Here is a 22,993-nt window from a genome sequence, read left to right as displayed (position 1 = left end):
CCCTGAGTCAGCTGGGACAGACTCCAGCCCCCCACGACCCTAGTGAGGATTAAGAGGTGTATAGATAATGGATGGATGAATGTTTTAAAAGATTTGTCAGGGGTGACGAATAGAAGATGTTTTCAGTCAGTCTTTGCTTTGCTAAAGAGACAGGTTTCATAATCATGTTTGATTGTAGTTTAGTTCTCTGATACTGAGGCAGTGTGATCACAGACCGTAAAATGACTTCAAATGGTAAAAATACACGTAGTCAAACAAATGACCTGTCGACCATCAGAGACAATGTGCAGGATTCATTAAGATTCTTTATGTCACATGCTGTGTTGATTGAGTCATTGAGAAAATATAGAAAAGAGTCTGAATTAATAAGTCATTCAGTAGTACAAAAACTAAACATGTGGCTGACTTTAATCTGTTTGTTGTATCTGTTGCATGATTTTTACACAGCAGCTTTTATTAAACACACTGAGCTTAGAAACACTATCAGGTCGAAACACCAACAAAATGTTTATCTGAGACTCACCTCACTGTGTTTCAGTCGGGTTTATTTTGTGATGCCTAAAACCACCACAAAATCATACAAACAACCAGAAAGAGACACGCAAAGACACAAACAACAACCACAATAAGATGCTTAATGACCATCAAGACACACAAAATCACCACAACAAGACACAAAATGGCTTTAATGAAACAAAACAACCACAATAATACACAAAATGACTACAAAGACACATAAAACAACCAAGATGGCCAAACGGTAAGAAAAAACACACACACACAATAAGACATAAAACAATTACAAAGAGACAATGGACCACCACAAACACACACACAACAACCACAATAAGACAGAATACGACCAAAAAGAGCCACAAAATAACTTAAATGAGACAAAAACAGAAAACAAAAACCACCACAGACACACAAAACAGCTAAAAAGAGACAAAACGATCACAAAAACACACACGACAACCACAATAAGATGCAAAATGACCACAAACAGACAAAAAACAAGCACAAAAACACTAAGAGCCACCACAAATGGACACAGAATCATGACAACAAGATACAAAGAGACAAAAAAATGACCACAAAGAGAAACAAAATGGCTTCAGAGTGAGTTGGGTTCCACGATGCTGGGCCCCTCAGCATCCGAAAATGTGTCTGAAGCAGCTGCAGTGCAGTTGTCTGTCCGTCCAGCAGGCGGCGCCACCGTCCGTTAACATGAACGCAGCAGCGCCATTTCCCCCCGCAGCTGAAGAAGGAGGACCGGAGCGAAAACATCCAACAGTTCCACTTCAAATCCTCCACAGAGTGATTCCAGGCATGGAAGTCCCCGGACCGGACAGCGACTGGAGGAGCCCGCAGTTCCGACAGAAAGTCGTAGCTCAGATGTAAGAAACGTCGCTTGAATGTCGCTTCTCGGGCGCTCAGTCACTGTTTGTGTTAGCCGAATGAGCTAAGCTAACGTTAGCTCAGCTCGGAGCAACGTCAGGTCAAACCGTGCGTAAGAAATAGCAAATTAAGAACAATTAGTAAAACGATAAAAAATAAAAGCACGGGCCCACGAACAGCCCTGGTCCTAAACTAAATCCCACCCCGGTTCACTCTTTAATTCGGCGTAGATTTATTGATTAAAAAAACGTTTTAGCGGTAATTTCTGTCAAGTTTCATTATTAGCATTATTAGCTGCTGAAGCTAATCACTTCATACAGCGGTTACAGTTAACTCCGTTTAACTTTGACTGATCAGCATCATCGTAATAATCGTGTATTAACACTTTATATAAACACATGTAATATTTCACAGTTTTATACGTGTATATACGACAACGTAATGCTGTTTTCCTCTCTTATAGAGGACGGTATATGCAAATTTCTAGCATCACCATAAAAGTAATGACATATTTTATGTTCAGTATGTACAATATTCCCAATATATGCAACGTAAAAGTTTCACATATGAGATATAACTTGTATTTACTGTATTATAAGCCACACATTTGTTTTTAATTCGACATACATAAGTCGTACTAAATGTCGGTGTAAGCGAAAGTTATGTCAAATTTCGTTCTTAGCATCAATAGCTGCTAAAGCTGATCAGTTTTGACAACAGTTACAGTTAACCATGGTTTTAGCCTCAGTTAATTAAAAAAAAAACAGCAGCAAAAAAAAACCACTGTAATATTCCAGAATTAACTGGTATTAAACTCAGGAGTTTGTAGGATCCTCCCCTTGTGGGTCAGTCTTTGGATTATACACTCATAACTGAACTGAAGTTTCACATCATTTCAGAGAAAAACGAAAGTAAAACGTGAGCCTTCAGAGCTTTAGTCTTCTCACTGCTCAGTCCAGCGAGAGCAGGACATCTGGACCAGCGGTTCTGTAGCTGTGTCTGTTAGTCTGATGTAGGAGGATTTACGGCTATAATCATGTGTAACTAGTTTTCATTAATGTTATTTCATGTTCATTTTGGTGAGCGAGCCTTCAAATAGTCCAGGAGAAGAGATGCTGCTGAGGAGAAAGTTGAGCCAGAAAGTCCATCCATCCATCCATCCATCCATCCATCCATCCATCCATCCATCATCTATACACCGCTTAATCCTCACTAGAGTCGCGGGGGGGCTGGAGTCTATCCCAGCTGACTTAGGGCGAAGGCAGGGGACACCCTGGACAGGTCACCAGTCTATCACAGGGCCAGAAAGTCCCAAAACACAATTAATATCTCAAAATAATTAATAATTTGAGTGGATCGGCTTCTGGTATAAAACTATACTATGTCCTCCTCCTAACTAAAGAGTTTATAGCAATGAATAATCGATATAATATAATAATAAAATGTGTTTTCATTGATATTCCGTTACCTGATGTCATATTCTTTTTGTCATTATTGTTGTAAAATTAGAAATTAATCTCTAATTAATCAGATTTGTTATAAAGTGGCTTCAAGACAACAAAGTCAATGTTTTGGAGTGACCATCACAAAGCCCTGATCTCAGTCCTGTAGGAAATTTGTAGGCAGAACTGAAAAGGGGACTTACAAACCTGACTCAGTTCCACCAGTTCTGTCAGGAGGAATGGGCCAGAATTCATTCAGTAATGATAATAATAATAATTATAATTATAATAATTTGACCCAAGTCATACAGTTTAAAGGCAATGCAAAGAAAGTAATAAAAAAAATTCTCTCTCTCATTATTCTGGCGTTTAGCAAATAGAAATAATGTTGGTAATCCTAACTGACCTAAAACAGGAAAAGTTTCGTCACATTTAATGTCAGACAGTGAGAACAAAAAAGTTTTTGTGTCTTTTATACAGCATATGTACACTTCTGGTTTCAACTGTATCTAATCTGTTATATGCTGTGCAGTGTTTACCCGTGTATTCAACAAGAAGACATGTATTTGGCATGTGATTTTAATACGCCACAATTAATTGACGGAAAATTATTTTTGAAAATGGAATAATTTTCTCAGTACTTTACAAAGAAAGAATATTTAAAAAATTCACAGGTTCCCAAATTGTAGGATTTTCTGTGTTTCTTTGCATCAGTAAATTGAATATTTCTGTGGTTTGTGCTGCTTCCACTGAAGTAACTCCATATCTCTAAACAAACACATAATGTCAGGGCTGCAGTTAATTGTTACCCAAAGAAATTTTTTTTTCCTGCAGAAAACAATAAATATTCACATTTTAAATTTAAAACGGCGTAACTGGAATCTGCGGCAGATTTTCTAACCAGATAATCACTCCAGTCATTTGTATACCACAAAGTAACACGGAAACAAAGAAAGGAAAGAGATGAAGGTCTTATTGTGATCAATAAATCCAGAATTTACACACAAAAACAACCGAAAAGGCAAAAAATATGAAATGTGGATGAAAAAAAATTGGTTTTCTATAAAGTAATTTGAGTGTGTTTTCTTAGTAAAATAATCATTTGTGTGTTTTCCTCCAGTGAAGAGGCGATGCGAAAAGCTGGAACTGCAAACACAACACACAAGTCCAGCAATGACATGGAGAACCATGTTTATGTGAAGGCAAAAACTAGAGTGAGTTTTTGTGTCTTTTTGTGGTCATATTATGTCTTTTTGTCAAAGTTTAGTGTCTTTGTGGGAGTTTTGTGTCTCTTTGTGGCTATTTTGTGTTGCTTTGTCATCATGTTGTTTTGTGTCTGTGTTTTCTTTGCGTCTTTTTGTGGTTGTTTTGCATATTTTTTGTATCTTTGTGGTATATTTTTGACTTTGTTGTTATTTTGTGTCTCTTTGTGGTTGTTTTTTGTCCCTGCATGACCCTTTTGTGCCTTTTTGTGGGAGTTTTACGTCTATGTGTGGTGGTTTTGTGTTTCCTGTATTAGGTTTTTGTTGTTTACACTATAATGTGCTGTAAATGACTAATTCAAGGACACCAGACCTTATTGTTGTTTTTACTGTCCTTTCATCTCATTGACTTGCATTACAAGTGGAATCTTCCTCATGATGATGTCTTCTGTTTTTCCAGGAGGAGTATTTATCTCTAGTGGCAAGGCTCATCATACACTTCAGAGACATCCGTAAGTCACAATCTCCACTTATTAGAATCAGATCAATAACCGAAGCCAATCAGATTAGTTTTCAATCAGTGCAACATAAGAGGAGTAAAACCGCATCAGTTGAAGTTCTCATTCTGTGAATCACCAGAGCTGTTTGCCACTTTCATCTCATACGAGTGCTCAGTTAGCTCTGGATGCTAGCTGTTTCTACCAGCTGCCAGTCGTTATGCTAAGCTAAGCTAACCTTGGCCTGACTCCGGTGACATGAGGCTGAGCTGAACATCTGATCACAAAGACAGAAATCAATCGGCCTGTTTTGTTTGTGTTCAGCTGGTCGATTAATCAGATAAAAGGTTCTTTACAATTTTAACATAATTTAGTGTCACTTTAGTTTGTCACGTGTAGCAAAGAAAACCCTCATATCGTCACATTTGATAATCTGGAATGAGAATTGTTGGTCGCTTTGCTTAGAAAAGACTCATTTAGCAGTTTATCAGTTATCAAAACAGCTGCCAATGAATTTTCTGATAAATAATTGATTTGTTGACAATTTTTTTGTTTGTTTGTGACTCAAACAGTGTTGTGTTGCTCAGATCAGATGTAAACACGGCTGTGATTGGTCACTTGTGTCTCCACAGATAAGAAGGCTCTTGGGGGTCCAGGTAGGTGGACGTCGTCCCTCTTTGGTCCACTTTTCATTTCCTCGCTGTGTTCTGTCCTCTGCTGGACCTGTCACTTCAGACTCATGGCGTTCTTGATTTCTGCTGTGCATGATGGAGCTGCGTAATATTGTCTGTTGTCTACCCCTCTGCTAGATCCCATGAATGCCCTGACTAACCTGACAGGGGTTGGAGGGGGCCCGGGCGCCATTGGCATGGGGCCTCGCCCTGCCGGCGCTCCAGTGGGTGGCATGGGGGCCATGGGGCCGATGCAGATAGGCCAGCATGCCATGGCAGGGGTGACTGGAAACCCACAATCCAGTGAGTGTTTCCTCCATGTGTGTGTTTGCTGTAAATGCACATGAAGTTCAGTGGATGCTGGCTGCTGCTAAACAGCTCATTCTGGCCTCAGTTCTGATTTTCAGTCTCTGCTTCGGCACGTTGTGTGTTTGAGCTCTCCTCAGCCTGGTTTGAGCTGCACACTGGGTCAGTCCTTCACGTCCTTTTCCTCACTCTGCAGTAGGAGGTCCAGGCCAGATGCCCATGCAGCAGATGGTGCAGCAGACGCAGGCTCAGCAGAATGCGTTGCAGTTCCAGCAGTTCCAACAGGCGCAGCAGCAGAATGCCATGCAGCAGCAGCAGAACGCTGCCATTCAGCAGCAGTTCCAGATGCAGCAGCTGCGGGCACAGCAGCAAATGCAGCAGCAGCAACAGCAGCATCACCAGAACCAGCAACTGCAGCAGCAGCACCAGAACCAGCAGCAGCAGCAGGCCCAGAACCAGCAGCAGCAGAACCAGGTGCTCACAGTGAACACACCACTACACAACACCACTGAACATCCTCACCTGGCTGTAAAGACGTTTAACATTCATGAGCTGAGTTTGATTATCTCAGCCTCTGACAAAAATCTAGAAATCTGCAACGTCACAGAGTCCAAACTCTGATCCAACACATCTGTAGTTACATTCTGAGGAGGCAGAATCCAGTCTAGGATTCTACCTCCTCATTCTGACCAGTTTACACTTCATGTAAGGACCTCAAAGGACAAGATAGATCTGTGACTGAATTAAAGAAATTTGGAACTGGAATTATGAAGAGTGAAAATTAAACTGTAGATATGTGAAACTGGAATTACAAGCAGAGTTCAGCCACAGAGTGAAATGTAAATATCTGTCATGAGAAACACATGAATGGGAGAAGGATCGTCTCTTGTTCTGGAAGAAAGACAACATGGAGATCTGAGATGTTCTTTCTGACTAGTTGAGTTGCAGATACCTGCAACACATATCCGGTCAGGCAGAGGGTAAAACGGCTCTCTGTAGGTATTTAGTGACGTCAACATCTGGATATTAATGCACAACACTATCAAAAACCAGCAGAGGCCAAATTAATGGTTCTTGAAAATGGTGCAGACTGTTCAAACTTTGGTGGTATTATGGCCCCACAAGGTTCCTGTAAGTGTGTGTGTGTGTACATATTTGTATGGATGTATCCATATTTTATCCTAAAATACAGTCTTTGGTCGACATTCACCAACAACTGAGGCCTCTAACATCAGTGGAGTTTGATGTGTGTAGTAAGTATAACAAGACAGTGTTTCAGTTGTTGATATTTTGCCTCAGTGTTGACGTGGATTCATTGGTCGGAAACAAAAGCTGCTGTTCATATGCGTCTATATGTTTTTGTGATATGTGTGAAGTTACAATCTGCTTCCGTGTTGTTTTCATGTGGAAGTTTAACAACATATGAGGCTCATTTTGTCGTACTGTTCTCATACTGACACCGTTGGAGTTCTATTTCTGGAGACACTGAACTCTTAAAATGTTTTTCAAGGAAATATCTTTTCAGGTGAAAATGCAAAATATGCTAGATTTAAAAACAACTACATTTTGTCAAAATATTTCACAGCAGGTAGTTTTGGTCCCAAATAACAACCTCTGAACAGAACCTGAGATGTTAGAACCACACCGCTGGCCTGCTCTTTCTCTGGTGATGACTCAGTTTGGTCTCTGTTTCTGCAGATGACGAGGATTCAACAGCAGCAGCAGATGGTGCAGCTGCAGCTGCAACAACAGCATGCTCAAGCCCAGGCTCAGGCTCAGGCCCAGGCTCAAGCCCAGGCTCAGGCCCAGGCCCAGGCTCAGGCTCAAGCCCAGGCTCAAGCACAGGCTCAGGCTCAAGCACAGGCGCAAGCACAGGCTCAAGCTCAGGCTCAGGCTCAAGCACAGGCTCAGGCCCAGGCTCAGGCCCAGTCCATCCAGCACATGGTGCAGCAGCCGGTCCAGACTCAGCCTCAGCAGGGTCAGATGCCTCCACACTCCCAGCAGCAGCAGCAGCAGCAGCCCGGCATGGTGCCTCAGTCTCTGGCCGGACAGATGACGTCCGCTCAGCACGTTCCCATCAACTCTCTGAGCCAGCAGCAGCAGCAGCAGCTCAAGATGCAGGCCTTCCAGGTGAGATGGTCGTGTAAAGTCATGTGGGAGCCCTGCTTTAATCCACTACAGCTGTAGAAACACAGCTGGATGATTTGGCCTCGTCGTAGTCGAACGCCACCAAGGTTCATTCAAACTTTTGCCAATTTGGATGAGTATTTATTCAGGTGAAATCTTCATATTCGTTCAAAAATATTTCTAATTTCACACTTGACTTTATTCAGTTTTATTCACAACTGTTCATAATTTAAGACTTGATCTTCATCATTTCCTGTGTGGTTACACAGACTATCAATGGGAATAGACTTTATTCAAATTTTTCCAAATTATAGACAACGTTTTGTAGTTCTTCTGTGGCTGCATGTGTTTTTGCTGAAGCTCTTTTCGTCATGATATGTTTTGGGGAAAAAAATCCTGTCTCTTTCACATGAATCTAATCAGTTTCTATCAATCAATAACAAAACCAAAATCTAACAGGAGTTAATGGCAGCCTGTCTGAGTGTTTCTGTTGACCGTTTGTGGCAACAGTTTGTCATGTAACAGCTGCTTCAGCAAGCTAAAGGGACGCCTTTAGATGTGGTTCAACTTTCTCTGTGTGATTTTACAGTCTGTTCAGTCTTTAGATAAACCTTAACCTGTGAAGGCAGCACATCTTTGGTTCCTCCTGCTGTTTGAAGCTGCAGATTGAGCTGCTGCAGAGGAAATGGCGCAGGTTGCACTCGTCGTCCTCACCCTTCCCTCTGCTTGCATGCTTTGCCCTCTGTGTGTGAAAGCAGGCCCGTGCAGCCTTGCAGCAGCAGCAGCAAGTCCAGCAGGCGCAGCAACAAGCCCAGCAGGCCGCAGCTCAGGCGCAGCTCAACGCCGCCGCCGTACCTGGACAGGTGAGAGCGCAGCCGCCACTCACTCGACGCTGAATCCAGCAGCAGAACCATCGCCGAGAGCTTTCAGTCCACCGCCGCTCAGCTGAACACTGACATTAAAGATCAGTGTTTTATTCAGCGAACAGAGATTTTTTTTTTAAAATCAATATAAGTATTTCTGATTGTGTTTGATTTATGAATGATTGAGGGAAAATGTCTAATTTTGATCTGACAGTAATTATTAAAGTGCTGCTTCATTTTACCAATGACAGTGTAATAGATGTAAAGATTTAACGTGTGATGGAGGGTTAAGTCATGAGACACCAAAGTGTGAGCACCACACCAGGAGGACAACATGAATTTATAAAATCACAGACACAGTCTAATCTCTGGTTGAGACCAGCTTTAACCCTGAACTGCAGCCTTTGTGATTTGCTTATAATATTGTTTCAAATTTTGGTTTAAAAAGGGGGTACAAATTTTAAACACTTTTTGTAACTAGTAGTTGGCAGCATTTCCAATCAATAATCGATTCATCTTTAAGAATAGTGAAGTACAGTGGGAGTTATTTCATACACCAATAGAGCTATTTTAACTGCAGACCCTTATTGCTAAAGTCGCTTTGCAGTCGCATACGTTAACTCATAGCAGTGTAGGTAGAGGGAGCCATCAGAATCTGTGCTGTATTGAGTAAACTCTTTTCAGAAGTTGTTAACCCCCACAGATGTCTATGTCATGGTACCTGTAGCTAGCTAAACTCCCACGATGCTCTCTGCTTGCCATCATGAACTGCCTGTAGTCTGAGTGACGCCTCCTCTGGTCTCTACAGTATTAAACAGCAAGACGCTCCACCTTGTCGACCAACCAGGTACTATAGCTGATCTACACGACATGACGTGCGTAGTATCTTGGTTAAGGGTGTCAGATTTTGAGTCAGAATTAGCAGATGCTAAATGTGAAATGATTTGGGTCAGATGGGGCAAACAACTTGATGAGGACATGCTCATAAAAATATATTAACCAACAAAACAGAGCTAGCTGCCTGACGGAAGCAGCTGGAAAATAAAACAAGCACACCTCTTCTCTCACTTTCACTTTGCACTTAGGGACACTCTGAGACGTTGAGTGTCAAAATCAAACGTGCGGTAAATTGAACACAAACGAGTTACTGATATGTTTTATCTTAACTCGTAGATTTACCCACTATCTTTAGCTCATCATTTAACATTTTGATGACAAAAAATTGATCAAAAAACAATACCTGTCACTTAAACCAAATGACCTGGGGTCCAAAAGACCCCAAAAGTCCTGAATAGAGTTAAGAAGAAGCCATGTGAGATGTCAGACCAGTGAACCCAGACAGGGTCAGGGGGACAGTTCTGAGGACAGGCATCCAAAGCAGGACCAATCCAGCAGCTGTAGCCCATCATCAGCATCAGGTGAGACGCAGAGCAGGACAGACAGATATTCCTCAGAGCAAATTAAGAACAACATTGTTAATATAGAAGAGGAGAGCATTGTGTTTATGTGTGTATTTACATGTATGTATCATTTTAATTTACCTTGAGCCATCAGACTGTTATTAACATGAGTCTTCACTGTGAATCAGTTTAAGTGTCATGAGTTGCTTTTGAAAGAAGCAACTGGTCATACAATGTGAGTACAAGAAAAGAACACTTGTCAAGAAATTGCCATAGACTGCATCCGCGAATAACACGGTAATTGGGTGCCCCCCAAAATATAGCATTGGCCCCCCCCTAAAAATAAAACCTAGAATCGCCACTGGCTGTACGTCCGTCTGGGATGTTGTCATGGAGCCATGTTTCTGTAAAAGCAAACACACAGCAGTCCCTCCGCTCTCTGCGGGTTTCTCTCAGCAAATGTAGCTCGTCCAGCTTGTTGTGGAGGGAGCGGACATTGGAGAGTAGGAGCGACTGTCCTGCTGGTCTGGAGGGGTTAGCCTTTAGCCGAGCATGGATCCCAGCTCTCGTCGTCCTCCTTTGTTTACATGCGTACCGTTTGCGCTTCCTCATTGGGTAGCTGCCGGCGTAGACTCCGTGGTGGTGTAGCATGTCCAAATCACAACAGATCGCCACAGTTCCAGCGCCGTTCACTGTCCTGACGCCCAGCAAGTCTCCCAGCCACAAGTAGTGCGGAATGAACGTGTGGGATAGACAAGACACTCAAAGCGTTCACTTTCGTTGTCTCCTGAAGGGGCCGCTGCGTCTATGCGCGCCGCCATCACCATGGCAACAGCAAAAAACAACGAAGGATCAGACTGAGGTTTAAGCTGCTGCAGATCAGTTGAAATATTAATCTTTAAGATTGGATTAAGACGTTCCTACATTTTTCATCTATTAATTGCTTACGGCAGTTAATAGGTTAATCACTAGCATCCCTTAAATCAATTCTTTTTTCAGCTCTCAGTTGAGACCAGAGTCGCTGTGTTCAAAGTTGGTCTTTACATTCCTCAAAAAACAAGTTGAAGTTTCCGTGTGAAGATTTTGAAACTGCATTAGCAACAGTCATCCGCTCATCACCTGCTTGCTCAGTACCTGCACAACCTGCTACAGCTCAGGTAAATGAAGATAGCAGCTCACCTGTCCTCTCTCATGTCCATTCTCTTGTGAAGCTGGTTCGTCCTGGGATGCAGATTCCTCCCCGGCTGCCTCGAGCTCCTCTCAACCCCAACATTCCTCCTCCAAACGCCGCCGCCGCCGTGGTTGGAGGACAGACGATGTCTCAGCAGGTATTTATCCCGGCCTGACCTCTGACCTTCACCTGTCCACGCTGTGCTTCTGTCTGTCTGCAGCTTCTTCACCTCAGCGACCCTGCTGCCTTCACGACTGCACAGACATCGATAGCACCAAACCTCATTCAAAATATCCATAATTTTAGACTTGACTTTATTTTGTCCTTTTTGTGTCTGCACAGACATCTATAGTGTATATATAGTCATATAAGGGCTTTTCTTTGTTTAAATCCTTTTAACAGTGTCGAATAAAGCTGAGGATGTAAATAATAACAAACCTTTGCTTTTATATTTAATTTAATCTTTAGTAATCAGACTGAGAGCCTCCTCTGATTGGCTCGTTGCAGGTGCAGCAACATTCCATGACGTCGTCGCCCTCATCGATGCAGGTCCAGACGCCACAGCCAATGCCGCCTCCCCCGCAGCCGTCGCCACAGCCGCCCACCTCACAGCCCAACTCAGCCAGGTACGATGATGTCACAGGCCACACCTTGTTTCCAGCCAATCGACTGGTCCTTTTTCAACCCTGTGCCTCTCTTCAGCTCCGGTCCCACGCCGTCTCCCGGAGGTTTCCAGCCCAGCCCGTCCCCTCAGCCCTCACCAAGCCCAGCCACGTCTAGAACCCCCCAGAACTACGGAGTGCCCTCCCCAGGACCCCTCAACACTCCAGGTAATAGACCGGTCCCTTTGCACATCATCACTGCAGGTTTAAACTGCAGCTCTGCCGTCAGAGGTTTATATCCCACCCACAGCAACTTCCTTGTGTTTCAAAGCTTTGATGTGTTTTAGCAGCATAGATTGAAATTCAAATTCTTGTGTCAAAATGGAAGAAAAAAACAGGAAGTTACAGGCCAACAGAGAAATACTGTTGTCATTTCAGCTCCAGCTTCTGTTTCAGCCCCGATAACTGATCTGCAGTGGAGCTGAAATGATCAACTAATTAATAACTCTCAAATCATTTGCTAATGCATCAGCTCTTACAGTAAGCTTAAATACTTTAAAATGAAAAAGAATCAGATGCGCTGGGTCACATTTAAGAAGAGACGATAATAAAATTATGTGTGTAAAACATTTTAGACATTTTACTAATTCTGGCAGGGTATATAAACTTATGAGCACAACTGTATCTCAATTTAAACACACGTGTTTCATGTCTGTGAGGTCAAATCGGAACGAGTTGTAATGAGTTAAACCTCAAAGGTTTTAGGTTTTATTCAGCACCAAAGGAAAATCACCAGAACCAGAATGAAAAGAATTGAGAATACAAATAAATACTCATTTTAAACCAGCTTTATTAATTGGGGTTCTTTTAATTGGCATAATGGGCAGAAATAACAGGAAAATGCAGACATTTCTGGGTCGCAAACAGAACAAGCTCCTTTTGAGCAACAACAACACTGAATCCTCACCCGTCCTCACCTGTCCTCAGGCAACCCCAGCTCGGTGATGAGCCCAGCCGGAGCCACGTCTCTGGAGGACCAGCAGTACATGGAGAAACTAAAGCAGCTGTCCAAATACATCGAGCCGTTGCGACGAATGATCAACAAGATAGACAAAAACGAAGGTGGGTGTTCGTCCTGCTGCTCACATCGTCTTCTTCTGTGGTTTATTATCGCTGTTTGTACAAAAGCACAAGAGAAACACACCGACAACTGCAGAAATACTGAGACACGACTGACAAGAGGAGCAACAAACCACCAACTGCAACCAAAACTCAGGTGTTAAAGACTCCTTAAGGATATAAGTATGTGGAACTCCCAACTAGTCAGTCAGAAGTGATGAAGCGTCTTGGATGAGAGGTAGAACGTCTTCAAGGAACTCAAGCAAGTCCAGTTGCTACGATGAATCTACCAGAATGACTGACAAGTCCTAAAAACAAAACATACGTGAAATAAGTGTCTGCATACTAATGCTCATTAACAGATTAATGCCATAATTAAATCCATGTTTCTGCGTAAATATCTAGAACTAAAACCAGCACGTCGACACAAAGTAATAAAACTGTGAAGCTGATCGTCAGTCTGTTCCTGCCACAGAAACCAGGAGCTTGTGTTTTTCTCTGTTTTCTTTCACAGTAAACTGAAGGTATTTAAGTTGTGGAAACACTGAGATATTTGAACAACTTTTAATCTTATACGATAATCTTATCCTAACCTATACACCAGTTGTTGCTAATTATTGACATATCACAGACTGTAAATATCCAAAGAAATGCTTGTCTTGCCACTACATACATCTGGAAAATGAATGAATATTTGGTTATTGTGATCAGGACTGGTGTTGAAAATGATATCAATTTGTAATATTTTATGGTATTGTTTTACTTGCAGACATTTGTCGTAGAAGTCCTGAGTTTTAAATTGACTCAGAGAGTTCAGAACACGTTTACTTGGTTCAGTTTTCTTTATACAGTTCATATTGCTGATCTTTTTATTTTATCACTGCAGAAATACAGTGAAAGAGGTTCAAGTGTGTGGGGAAAAAAATGTACATAAAACACAGACATATTTCAGTTTGATATTCTTTTTAAAAGATGTTGCAGATATTTTATTGTTGATGACTATTTTGTGTTTTTTTTGTGCTTACAGACAGAAAGAAGGACTTGAGTAAGATGAAGAGTTTGCTGAACATCCTGACTGATCCGACCACCAGGTAACGGCTCGTTCACCTGTTTCTTTCCTCTGTAACGCTACCTCAGTTTCTGTGCTGCACACGTGATCACACGAAGTCAGGGGAGTAAGATTTCCTACAAAAACACATAAATTGAGGCAGGCAACAACAAAATATGTGTAAAACATGACAGAAACCGATAAAAATATTGTCTGAAATAAATGTAAAATATCAAAAGACCATATACAACTTCAGACTAATACATGAAATATAAATACTTAGAAGATTGTTCACCCTTTGCTCATGTAATTTGATTCGAAGTCTTTGATACAGAATGTTGACTCTCGTTGAGCATAAATACAGATTGAATGAATGAGTGAAGGTTTGGGTTTAAAGGTTTAGAGGTATAAAATCCAGGGCAGACGTTTGTTGGTTTTTTGACTTTTCGTCCTGTTTGTTTGTGCTGCAGATGTCCTCTGAAGACGCTGCAGAAATGTGAAATCGCTTTGGAGAAGCTGAAGAACGACATGGCCGTGGTACTAACGACTCCTGCTGTTTAATTCACCTTTTCATTTAAAACGCTGCTGTTTCCTGTAGTTTTGTGAAGCGCTGCTGGATTTTGCCGTGACGTTGTGTCCTGTTGTTCCAGCCGACCCCCCCGCCCCCCCCGGTGCCCACCAAGCAGCAGTATCTGTGCCAGCCGCTGCTGGACGCCGTCATGGCAAACATCCGCTCTCCGGTCTTCAACCACTCGCTGTACCGGACCTTTGCCCCCGCCATGAGCGCCATCCACGGACCTCCAATCACGTAGGTGTCAGAAACTCTGATCACTGGATGCTTAAAACCAACTAAATCTGAAAAAAAAAAAACTCCCCCCGACCTCCTCAGAATCAGTTGATTCTTTCTCTACAGTAACTTTCGGATATTTAAAGAAGCCAAGTCTTACTTCACGCTATGAATATTGTCAGAGTTACAGAAGTACAGAGAGGTGGCTCCAAATTTCACACTTTTTATTGGACTTTTTTCGTCATTTCTGAGCCTCAAAACTTCATCAGTACAGCAGATAGACACATGAAATGCTCATTGGAGTTCTGTTAAAAAACTGCAACCGAATCAATTTAACTGCGGTAAAATTCTCCCATAAAGACATGAAAAACCCACAAAGAGATGCAAAATCACAAGAGAAACTTACAAAGTTACCAGAAGATGCACAATGACCACAAAAAGATAGAAAATCACAACAAAAACACAAAATCACAACAAAAAGAGGTAAAGAGGTTGAGGTTGATGTTTCATGGGTGAACCTTCGTCTGTCTCCTCTTCAGGGGTCCGAACGTCTCCGGCAGAAAGAGGAAGCACGAGGATGACGAGCGCCAGACCATCCCCAACATCCTGCAGGGGGAGGTGGCTCGCCTCGACGTCAAGTTCCTGGTCAACCTGGACCCTTCGTTCTGCAGCAACAACGGCACCGTGCACCTCGTCTGCAAGCTGGGTGAGGATCAATACAGCTGATCAATCCATCTGCAGTGTGTCAGGACCAGGGGCTGCTGAGGTGTTTAACTCAGCGTCCTAAATCTGCAAAACTGTTTTTTAATAATGGAATAAAATGAAATGTCAAGGAGGTTTGTTCTTTGTACAATGATAATTATAAGTTAAATAACTATTGATTAGCATCTGTAGAAACTCTGTCAGTTATTTCAGGCAGCAGCATTCGTCCAACATCTCAGCTTCTGCTCAGAGTTACTTATTTGTTATTCGAGACCAAAAACTAAGTTCTGTCAAATAAAGCGGAGATACTGAACCCTGAAAATGGCTTCAAAGATGTTTTTGAGGTTGAAAGTGTTCAAATTTTCAGTCATGAGGACAGATAGAATCCTCAAACGTTTTTGGACTCAAATATCAACTAATTAAACTCTGAACAGAACCGGGCCTGTTGGAGGATCACTGCTGTCTGAAATGATTCCAACATGTTAAAAAGTTCCACAAAGTCAGAAGCTGGTGGAACAAAGTGATCAAATGTACCAGATCAGAGCAGCAATAAAGTTAAAAGTGTCAGCAGGTTCACTTGTTGTTGGTTGTGTTCCAGACGACAAGAACCTCCCCAGTGTTCCTCCTCTGCAGCTCAGCGTTCCTGCTGATTATCCTGATCAGAGTCCGTACTGGGCCGACGATGGAGAACAGTACGGTGAGGTTCTCCTCCTCACTGTTAACCAGTCAATCATTAACATCCCTCATCTTGTCGTCGTCCGTCTCCGTGGCAGCGTCCTCTGTGTGTCTGTCTCCATGGTAACCTCCGCCTCTGTGTCCCTTCAGGTGCGAACTCCTTCCTGCAGTCGGTCCACAGAAACATGACGTCCAAACTGCTGCAGCTGCCGGACAAACACTCGGTGACGGAGCTGCTCAACACCTGGGCTCAGAGCGTCCGGCAGGCCTGTCTGTCAGCCGCCTGAGGCCCCGCCCCCACACGAGGCCCCGCCCACACGCAGCCTCAGTAACTCCGACACTGTTCCAGATAAACTGTATAACTCTCTTCTCTGCACCATCGAGGTCCTTATCGACTGTAGTCCTGGTGCATTCTGGGTAAATTCAGCTCAGTTGTATTTCAACCTCCTAATTCACAGTCTGTATATAATAATAATCAGAGCTGCAGTCTCGACTCATATTCTCCTCCCTGAATGCATCACGACTCCGTTTGCTCTTTAGTTTGCGTTGGACAGAAGGTTTCAGTTTGGTTGTGCAGAACTCGTCCGTCAGATCTGTAAATGTTTCTCTGCTTTCATAAATAAAATGTGTTCAGTTCAACTTTTTAAATGCAGAACTTTGTTTAACATTTTCCCTCCAGCTGCGACTGTTTATGTTGAACTGCTTTTAAAATGAAATGCAGCTTAAAGACGAAACAAAAATCTACATTCAGGCAGTTTTTATTATTTTACAGGTAAATTTTTTTTTTATATATATGTTCTAAAATCGCTGCAGCTGGAACGGAACCTGAAGAACACAAACAGCAGATGTGTGAGTGTTGGTGAGATTTGAACAAAACGTGGAGAAAATCTGAAGAAAAGCGTCTGCAGCTCTGTGAATATTCAGTGTTTGACCCAAACAGCAGGTGGAGCTGTTGATGCTGTAAAACTGATGCAGAAGAAGAACTACATTCAGCAGTGAAGAAGAAGAAAACATGACTCCCTGAACAGAAACGAGCCGACGTTCCTCCTCCTCATCTGTAGACCTGAAAGTTTTTTTTTTTTTAGTCCTGATGCTGAACTCAGAGCAGTTTCTGTCTCATTTTTTACTGCATTATAAAGTCCTGCACCTCTATGGACACAGAACAACCACGAAGAAAGAGAGAGAACTCAGAAAAGTTCATTTGTTCCTTTTTGTCTGAGAAAAACCAGAACAACTTGCAATCAACAGATGTTACAGACACTGGAAAAAAGATGATTCACTATTTACAACTTACAGCCTCTAAAAACAACATTTTGTGTCACATCTGTGGAGCGGTTTTCTCTCTTTGTGGTCATTCTGTGTCTTACTTGTTTTGCCATTTTGCTCCGTTGTCTTGTTTTTGCCTTTTTTAATGTCTTGTTTGTGTCATTTTGTCTCCACATACAACTACATATGTGACTGTTTCCATTTTTGCTCCTCAGCTGGAGAAGACGTTTCCTGCTGAATGTATCTTTGCTGCAGGTTTTGATTTAAATTTGAGTTCAGCTGATTTTGTTAGACAAAAAAAAACAGTTTGTATAGAATGAGAAAAATATTTTATTGAGATAAACGGTACAAAAGTTGTTCAGAAGCTGAGAGAAAAGGCTTTGTAAGAGAGGTTGGTGAAGACGTCGATGTGGTCGCTGCTTCCTCCCACCGTCAGCACCTGAAACAAAACAACACCTTTACCTGATGGGACGTTCACTGACCCGCTGTTAACACGGAAAAAACGTGTCCATTCCTGTCAGAGCTTCATTAGATATCACTAATCACGCGTTACATGTTTTACTTCACAAAAACGTCTGTCACACTGACAAAAATGAATTTCAGTTTTCTGCTGTTACAACTCGGGAGTAAATACTGAGCTTTTGTTTCAAAAATTAAGTAAAAACTAATATTTATCTTGATAATTGTTGATCATTTTAGTGATTTTTGTCAAACAAAAATAATTTTAAAATGTTGCAGATTTCAGACTTGTAGCTTTGACTTTTCATCGCTGCACTAATATGAACTGAAATGTTTTTTGGCAGCGTTTTCATTTGTTTCCACGTAAGCATTTGATCAGAGGATTCATTAGCTGCAGCTCTGTATGAAGCTCAACTTTACTTCTTTACTGAAATGAGACAAATATCTAGACATCATGATAAAATGTTTCTCTCATCAGGAAACAATGTTTATTTGTGTTGCGTTCAGGTTCTCACCCGGTGTTCAGTGCTGTTGGTGTTCAGCTGCAGTGTGTTGAGGCTCTGAGGAGTGCAGGGAATCTGAGCTTTGACCTCTCCGCCCAGCAGACAGTGGGACACGAACGCACCTTCACCCACCGCTAGGATCTACAAAGCAGCAAGTGAACGCACCATAAATCTACAAAGCAGCAAGTGAACGCACCATAAATACAAAAAGCAGCAAGTGAATGCAACATAAACACAGCGTTTCTCACCATGTCCTGGTAGAAGGCAGCCTGTCGCTGGCAGCCGCTCAGAGGGAAGACGGAGGTTGGAGACAGAGAACGAAGGTGCCACAGAGACAGAGATGGACCTCCACCACACAACTGCAACAGTCAGCAAATCATCAACACACAACCACAGCAACACAAGTTAGTCAAACGGGACAGTCTAATATCTGGATTGAACGATGAAAACAGCAGCCTGTTGAGACAATCGCTGCAGAGTTGGTGTGTTTAATTACCATCCAGTCGGAGTCTGTGGTTAAGCAGCTGATCCATTTACCGATATGAGGCCGAGCGCAGCTCTGAAACACAAACAGACTCACGTTATTCTGATTTACAGGTTAAACATGATGCAGTAAAATGGACCAGCAGAAGAGCAAACTCACCTCATATTTATGGACCTCAATGCAGTGAACACACTGACTGGACCTGCTGTCTACACACACACACACACAACCATCATCATTTTAATCATCATCATCATTCCTCTGTGTCAGCGGACTGATCCAACATGGCCGCCCTCACTCACCCCACATCCTCACAGCTCCGTCTTCTCCTCCTGACAGGATCTCAGCTTCTCTGTCTCTGACGCTCACACAGTGAATGTAGTCCGAGTGACCCTGAAGGACGGCCTGGAGATAGAGACAGAACCGCCGTAAGAGTCCAGAACCGGACCAGAACTCCTTCCTACCGGCTGCCTGTTTCCATGACAGCAGCAGGTAAACACAGACATGATGTGAAAGTGACGCACCTTGAAGACTCCGTGTTCCAAGTCTAGAATGTGGATGTTATTGTCTCCTCCTCCCACCACCAGACTGTTGTCCTGACACGCGACACAAACACACAACACAGTCACACAACAGTCTGAACGACAATAAAATCTCCCCAAAATGGAAATACGAAAATACAAAACTTCAAAAATGACAATAAAACTCCCTAAAATATACGAATAATAATCGTGTGTGTGTGTGTTTGTTTTCTCACTCTGGGGTTGATGACCATGGCGTTGATCTCTGGGATCTCCAGACTGGACCTGCAGAGACACAAACACAGACTGAGTCAGTCGTTTTCTTGTCTTTCAGTCCAACAGGAAACAAACAGAACAGAGAGCTTCCTCACTTGTAGTTTGGTCTCTTGGTCCACAGAGGTTTGACGTTCTGAGGAGACAAACAGTCCGACATGAGACAAACAGTCTGACACGAGACAGACGTCTTCAGATTCAGTTCTTTACCTTCTTGCTGAGCTCAGTCCAACTCCAGGCGCTGATTTCTCCATTACCTGCACTGAAGAGGTGAACATCAGTGGACAGGAGGGAGAAGACTGGTCCTTCATGAGCTGGAGACAGCAGGAGGAGACAAGAGGAGACAAGAATGACGAGTTAAACTGAGTTCACCTGTTAAACTGAGTCACTTGCAGGTTAAACTCACCTGTGAAGGTCAGAACAGGTTTCTGATTGGCTGCTGTGGCGTCTGGACTCAGAGCTGCAGACAGACTGAAACACAAAGACAACCAATCAGATCAATCTGAACTGATCAGTGACATCTTATCGATCAAGTTTGTGAGGTAACTGATCAGTGTGGTCCCACCTGAACACAGCAATCTCTCCGTAGTTGTTTCCGGCTGCCAGGAATCGGCCGCAGGGAGAGAAGCTCTGAGAGAAGACGGACATGTGGAGGAGCTGCACACATTCACGCACTCTGTTAACAGGGAGTTCACCTGGACAGTAACCTCCACCAATCACATCGCTCATCAGTAAAATATCTGATCAGGCATTTATCAACACATTGTCTCTGCTGTAAAATGACTGTTCATCAGTCATCCAAATTCATTGATTTTTCTCTTGTTCGAACAACTGATTAATTGATTGATTGTTTCGGCTTCAGTCAAAGTTTCTGCAGTGACACCGAAATACAATGAAAACACAAAACTGACAGTTATTTACTATAGACTTGAATTTATCGATGGTTCTGTGACAAAGAAATACACACAAAGCAGCAAAGAGAATATTCGGAGATCAAAATTGCTACCCCAATACCAGCACAGCGACCGGATATTCGGATATTCGGGTCCATACCTACTGATGTGATACTAAAACAGCCTCCCACCTCCAGCAACAGCTTCACTTTAACACTGACATGTTCTAACACTAGAAGGTTAATGTGTGAGTTTTGACCAGTAAGAAAGTAAATAGGAATGAACAGAATTTTAAAGTTAGGTTTAAGTTGCTAACTCGCTATAAAAGCGAACTTAGCCGGTGAAATAATTGAACCAACGATAATAACAACCACAACAACAACAACAAAAAACGCTTAATAGTTGTTAAATAAATGAAATATTAACGTTCGTATCGACATTCAGAGCAACACACCAGCGAAACAGGGGTTTGCGGCAGATTTTTGTCTCAAATATGAGCTAGTTTCTTAATTCATCGTCAGAAAGAAAAGAAATAAAACCGTCAGAGGGACGAATTTAAATAACTTCACCTCTACAGGACCCATGCCGATGCCGCTGACGCTCCTGAAGACGCAAGAACAGCCGCAAAAACACACAAAACACCGACGAAAAGCAGCGAAAACTCAAACTGCACCTCAGAGAGGGAAACGATGAATGGAGTCGCGGGAAAATTACGTCAGAGTAACGCAGAGGATTGTGGGTAATGTGGTACATAATCAAGCAGCGACTTTTTCCCATAGATATGTATAATAAAGCTGTGTTTTTTCCCACAGCAGCAGGACAGGAGGAATTATAGAAACGTTTTGAATATAAACAATGGTATACAACAAAGAAACTAACGACATGAATCAAATAAAACATAAAAATAAAGAAAATAAAACATTATTATCTTGCCATGTTTGTGATTTTTTTTAATACTTTAAAAAAAAAAAATTTGGGACATCTGTAAAAGACAGATTATTATCATTCCTTTTAGAATATCTGTGAAAGTAATTTTTAAAGAAATCTATGTGAAATAAAATTAGGAAAAATACTTTAAAATTATATTTTTTTACACATGTACAAAAATTTTAAGATATTTCAAAATGTATGAAATAAAATAAACATTAACAAATACTCAGGATTCAAAAAATTGAAAAATAAAAAACAAATCATTTGTGATCTGCTTTATATTTTTTTGTATCTTGAGCGATGGATGTTGACATATTTACACACAAAAAAGGAAAATCTAAATGTAGGACATCAGTGACAGACAAATAAAAAAAATACTATTATAAATATAAATCAAAATAAATTTAAAAAAGCTTTGAATTCAAATATATTTTTTAAAATTCAAAAGCTAACAATTTTCAAAATCTTTGGTAATAAAAAATAATTCATTATTTTTTACTTATTCTATTAATAGAAACTTTGTGATTTAAATATGTTGGTTATAAACTCAGATTAACGAAAAAACTAAAATAAAAACAAACCCACTGCAGCCGCAACTCATTATTGTTTTTATTACTGATGAATCTGAAGATCATTTTATCAATTAATAATTTAACTGCGAATGAAACTGCTTCACTAAAAAAGCATCAGAGAAACAGACATTTATTCGGTTTGACTTCTGACAGTCAGCTGGAGGATTAATGGACACTCAGAATCACCGGTGAGTTTCCAGCAGCTGATATTAATGCAGTGACTCACCTCATCCAGACGCTCTGCAGATCAATATGTTTATTGATTTCATGTGATGTAGCTACACGGAGCCTTCAGGGAGCTGCTCTTTAGTTTTAATAAAGAAGCTCTTCAGCGCTGCTGTAAATCTGCTGCTGCTCATTTAAACTCACTGAAAAACTCGCGTGTGCTCATGTTGTTGTGTGTTTGTTCAGCAGCAGCAACACAAAAACAACACCAAAACTGACATCTCAGACTGACAATATGGAGATCACACAGAATATTTGTGTTTTTGTGGGAACTAAACAGAAAGTTTTAACTCGTCTGAACATTTAAGAAACGTTTTTGAATCTGAACAAGCAGCAATAAATCTATAGACTAAGAACTGTATCTCTCTTTGTGGTCATTTTGGGTGGTTTTGTTGTTTTTAAATGTGTCATTATGGAAATTTTATTTCCATTTGTGTCACTAGGTGTGCGTTTGTCTTCAATTGTATTTTTTTTTGTCTCTTTGTTGTGATTTTTTCTCTCTGTTTTTATCATTTGGTGTGTCTTAGTGGTCACTTTTTTGTGTTTTTGTAGTTGTGTAACATCCCAACATGAAAACAAGACCAGGACCTTTCTGCTGTCTGGTCCAGCAGCTTGTCACCTGTTGGGCCCTCAGTACTGTCACCATGGTAACCAGGGGCCACAGCACAGTTTACCTGCGGGGCCCCTCAGCAGGTGGATCAGTGTGGAAGCTCTGAGGTCCTGCAGCTGCACCCTGCTGCAGGTGGGGCCCCTGTGATTGGCCCCCGGGGTGTCCAGGTGAGTCTGTGCGGGCTGCAGCTGATAAAATGACCTCGGAGTGTCATTTGGCCTGGCAGCAGCAGCAGCAGCTCGGCTCG

The 22,993-nt window shown here is 41.8% G+C and overlaps 2 protein-coding genes across 6 annotated transcripts; one reads left to right on the top strand and one right to left on the bottom strand.

The window, feature by feature from the left end:
* Positions 1-1,251: 1,251 nt before the first annotated feature.
* On the top strand, positions 1,252-16,658 carry med15 (mediator complex subunit 15). Of its 5 annotated transcripts, none has more exons than XM_008287578.1 (18): positions 1,252-1,397; positions 3,961-4,054; positions 4,503-4,554; positions 5,172-5,195; positions 5,349-5,513; positions 5,716-5,990; positions 7,215-7,646; positions 8,399-8,506; positions 11,118-11,234; positions 11,585-11,703; positions 11,780-11,907; positions 12,667-12,801; positions 13,826-13,889; positions 14,317-14,383; positions 14,497-14,654; positions 15,173-15,339; positions 15,934-16,032; positions 16,161-16,658. In XM_008287578.1, exons 1-18 carry the CDS (start codon positions 1,330-1,332, stop codon positions 16,295-16,297), a joined length of 2,409 nt encoding a protein of 802 aa, XP_008285800.1. In that variant the 5' UTR covers positions 1,252-1,329; the 3' UTR covers positions 16,298-16,658. The 5 variants fall into 5 exon arrangements, with proteins under 5 accessions (XP_008285800.1, XP_008285799.1, XP_008285798.1 ...); XM_008287577.1 differs by having other exon boundaries at positions 5,713-5,990; positions 8,402-8,506; XM_008287576.1 differs by having other exon boundaries at positions 5,713-5,990.
* Positions 16,659-17,591: 933 nt separating this feature from the next.
* thoc6 (THO complex 6) lies at positions 17,592-21,104 on the bottom strand. Its single transcript, XM_008287575.1, has 13 exons — positions 20,979-21,104; positions 20,082-20,173; positions 19,923-19,987; positions 19,727-19,830; positions 19,615-19,652; positions 19,480-19,528; positions 19,247-19,318; positions 19,025-19,127; positions 18,882-18,931; positions 18,735-18,797; positions 18,487-18,597; positions 18,251-18,379; positions 17,592-17,715 (listed from the first exon to the last, which is right to left on the bottom strand). The coding sequence occupies exons 1-13, from the start codon at positions 20,991-20,993 to the stop codon at positions 17,635-17,637; spliced, it is 972 nt and encodes a 323-aa protein (XP_008285797.1). The 5' UTR covers positions 20,994-21,104; the 3' UTR covers positions 17,592-17,634.
* Between the last annotated feature and the right edge of the window lie 1,889 nt (positions 21,105-22,993).

Source organism: Stegastes partitus, unplaced genomic scaffold (assembly GCF_000690725.1).
Source record: "Stegastes partitus isolate 25-593 unplaced genomic scaffold, Stegastes_partitus-1.0.2 Scaffold508, whole genome shotgun sequence".
NCBI classification, from domain to species: Eukaryota; Metazoa; Chordata; class Actinopteri; family Pomacentridae; genus Stegastes; species Stegastes partitus.
The sequence above is the reverse complement of the archived record's forward strand: the minus strand, read 5'-3'. Positions and strand labels throughout refer to the sequence as shown.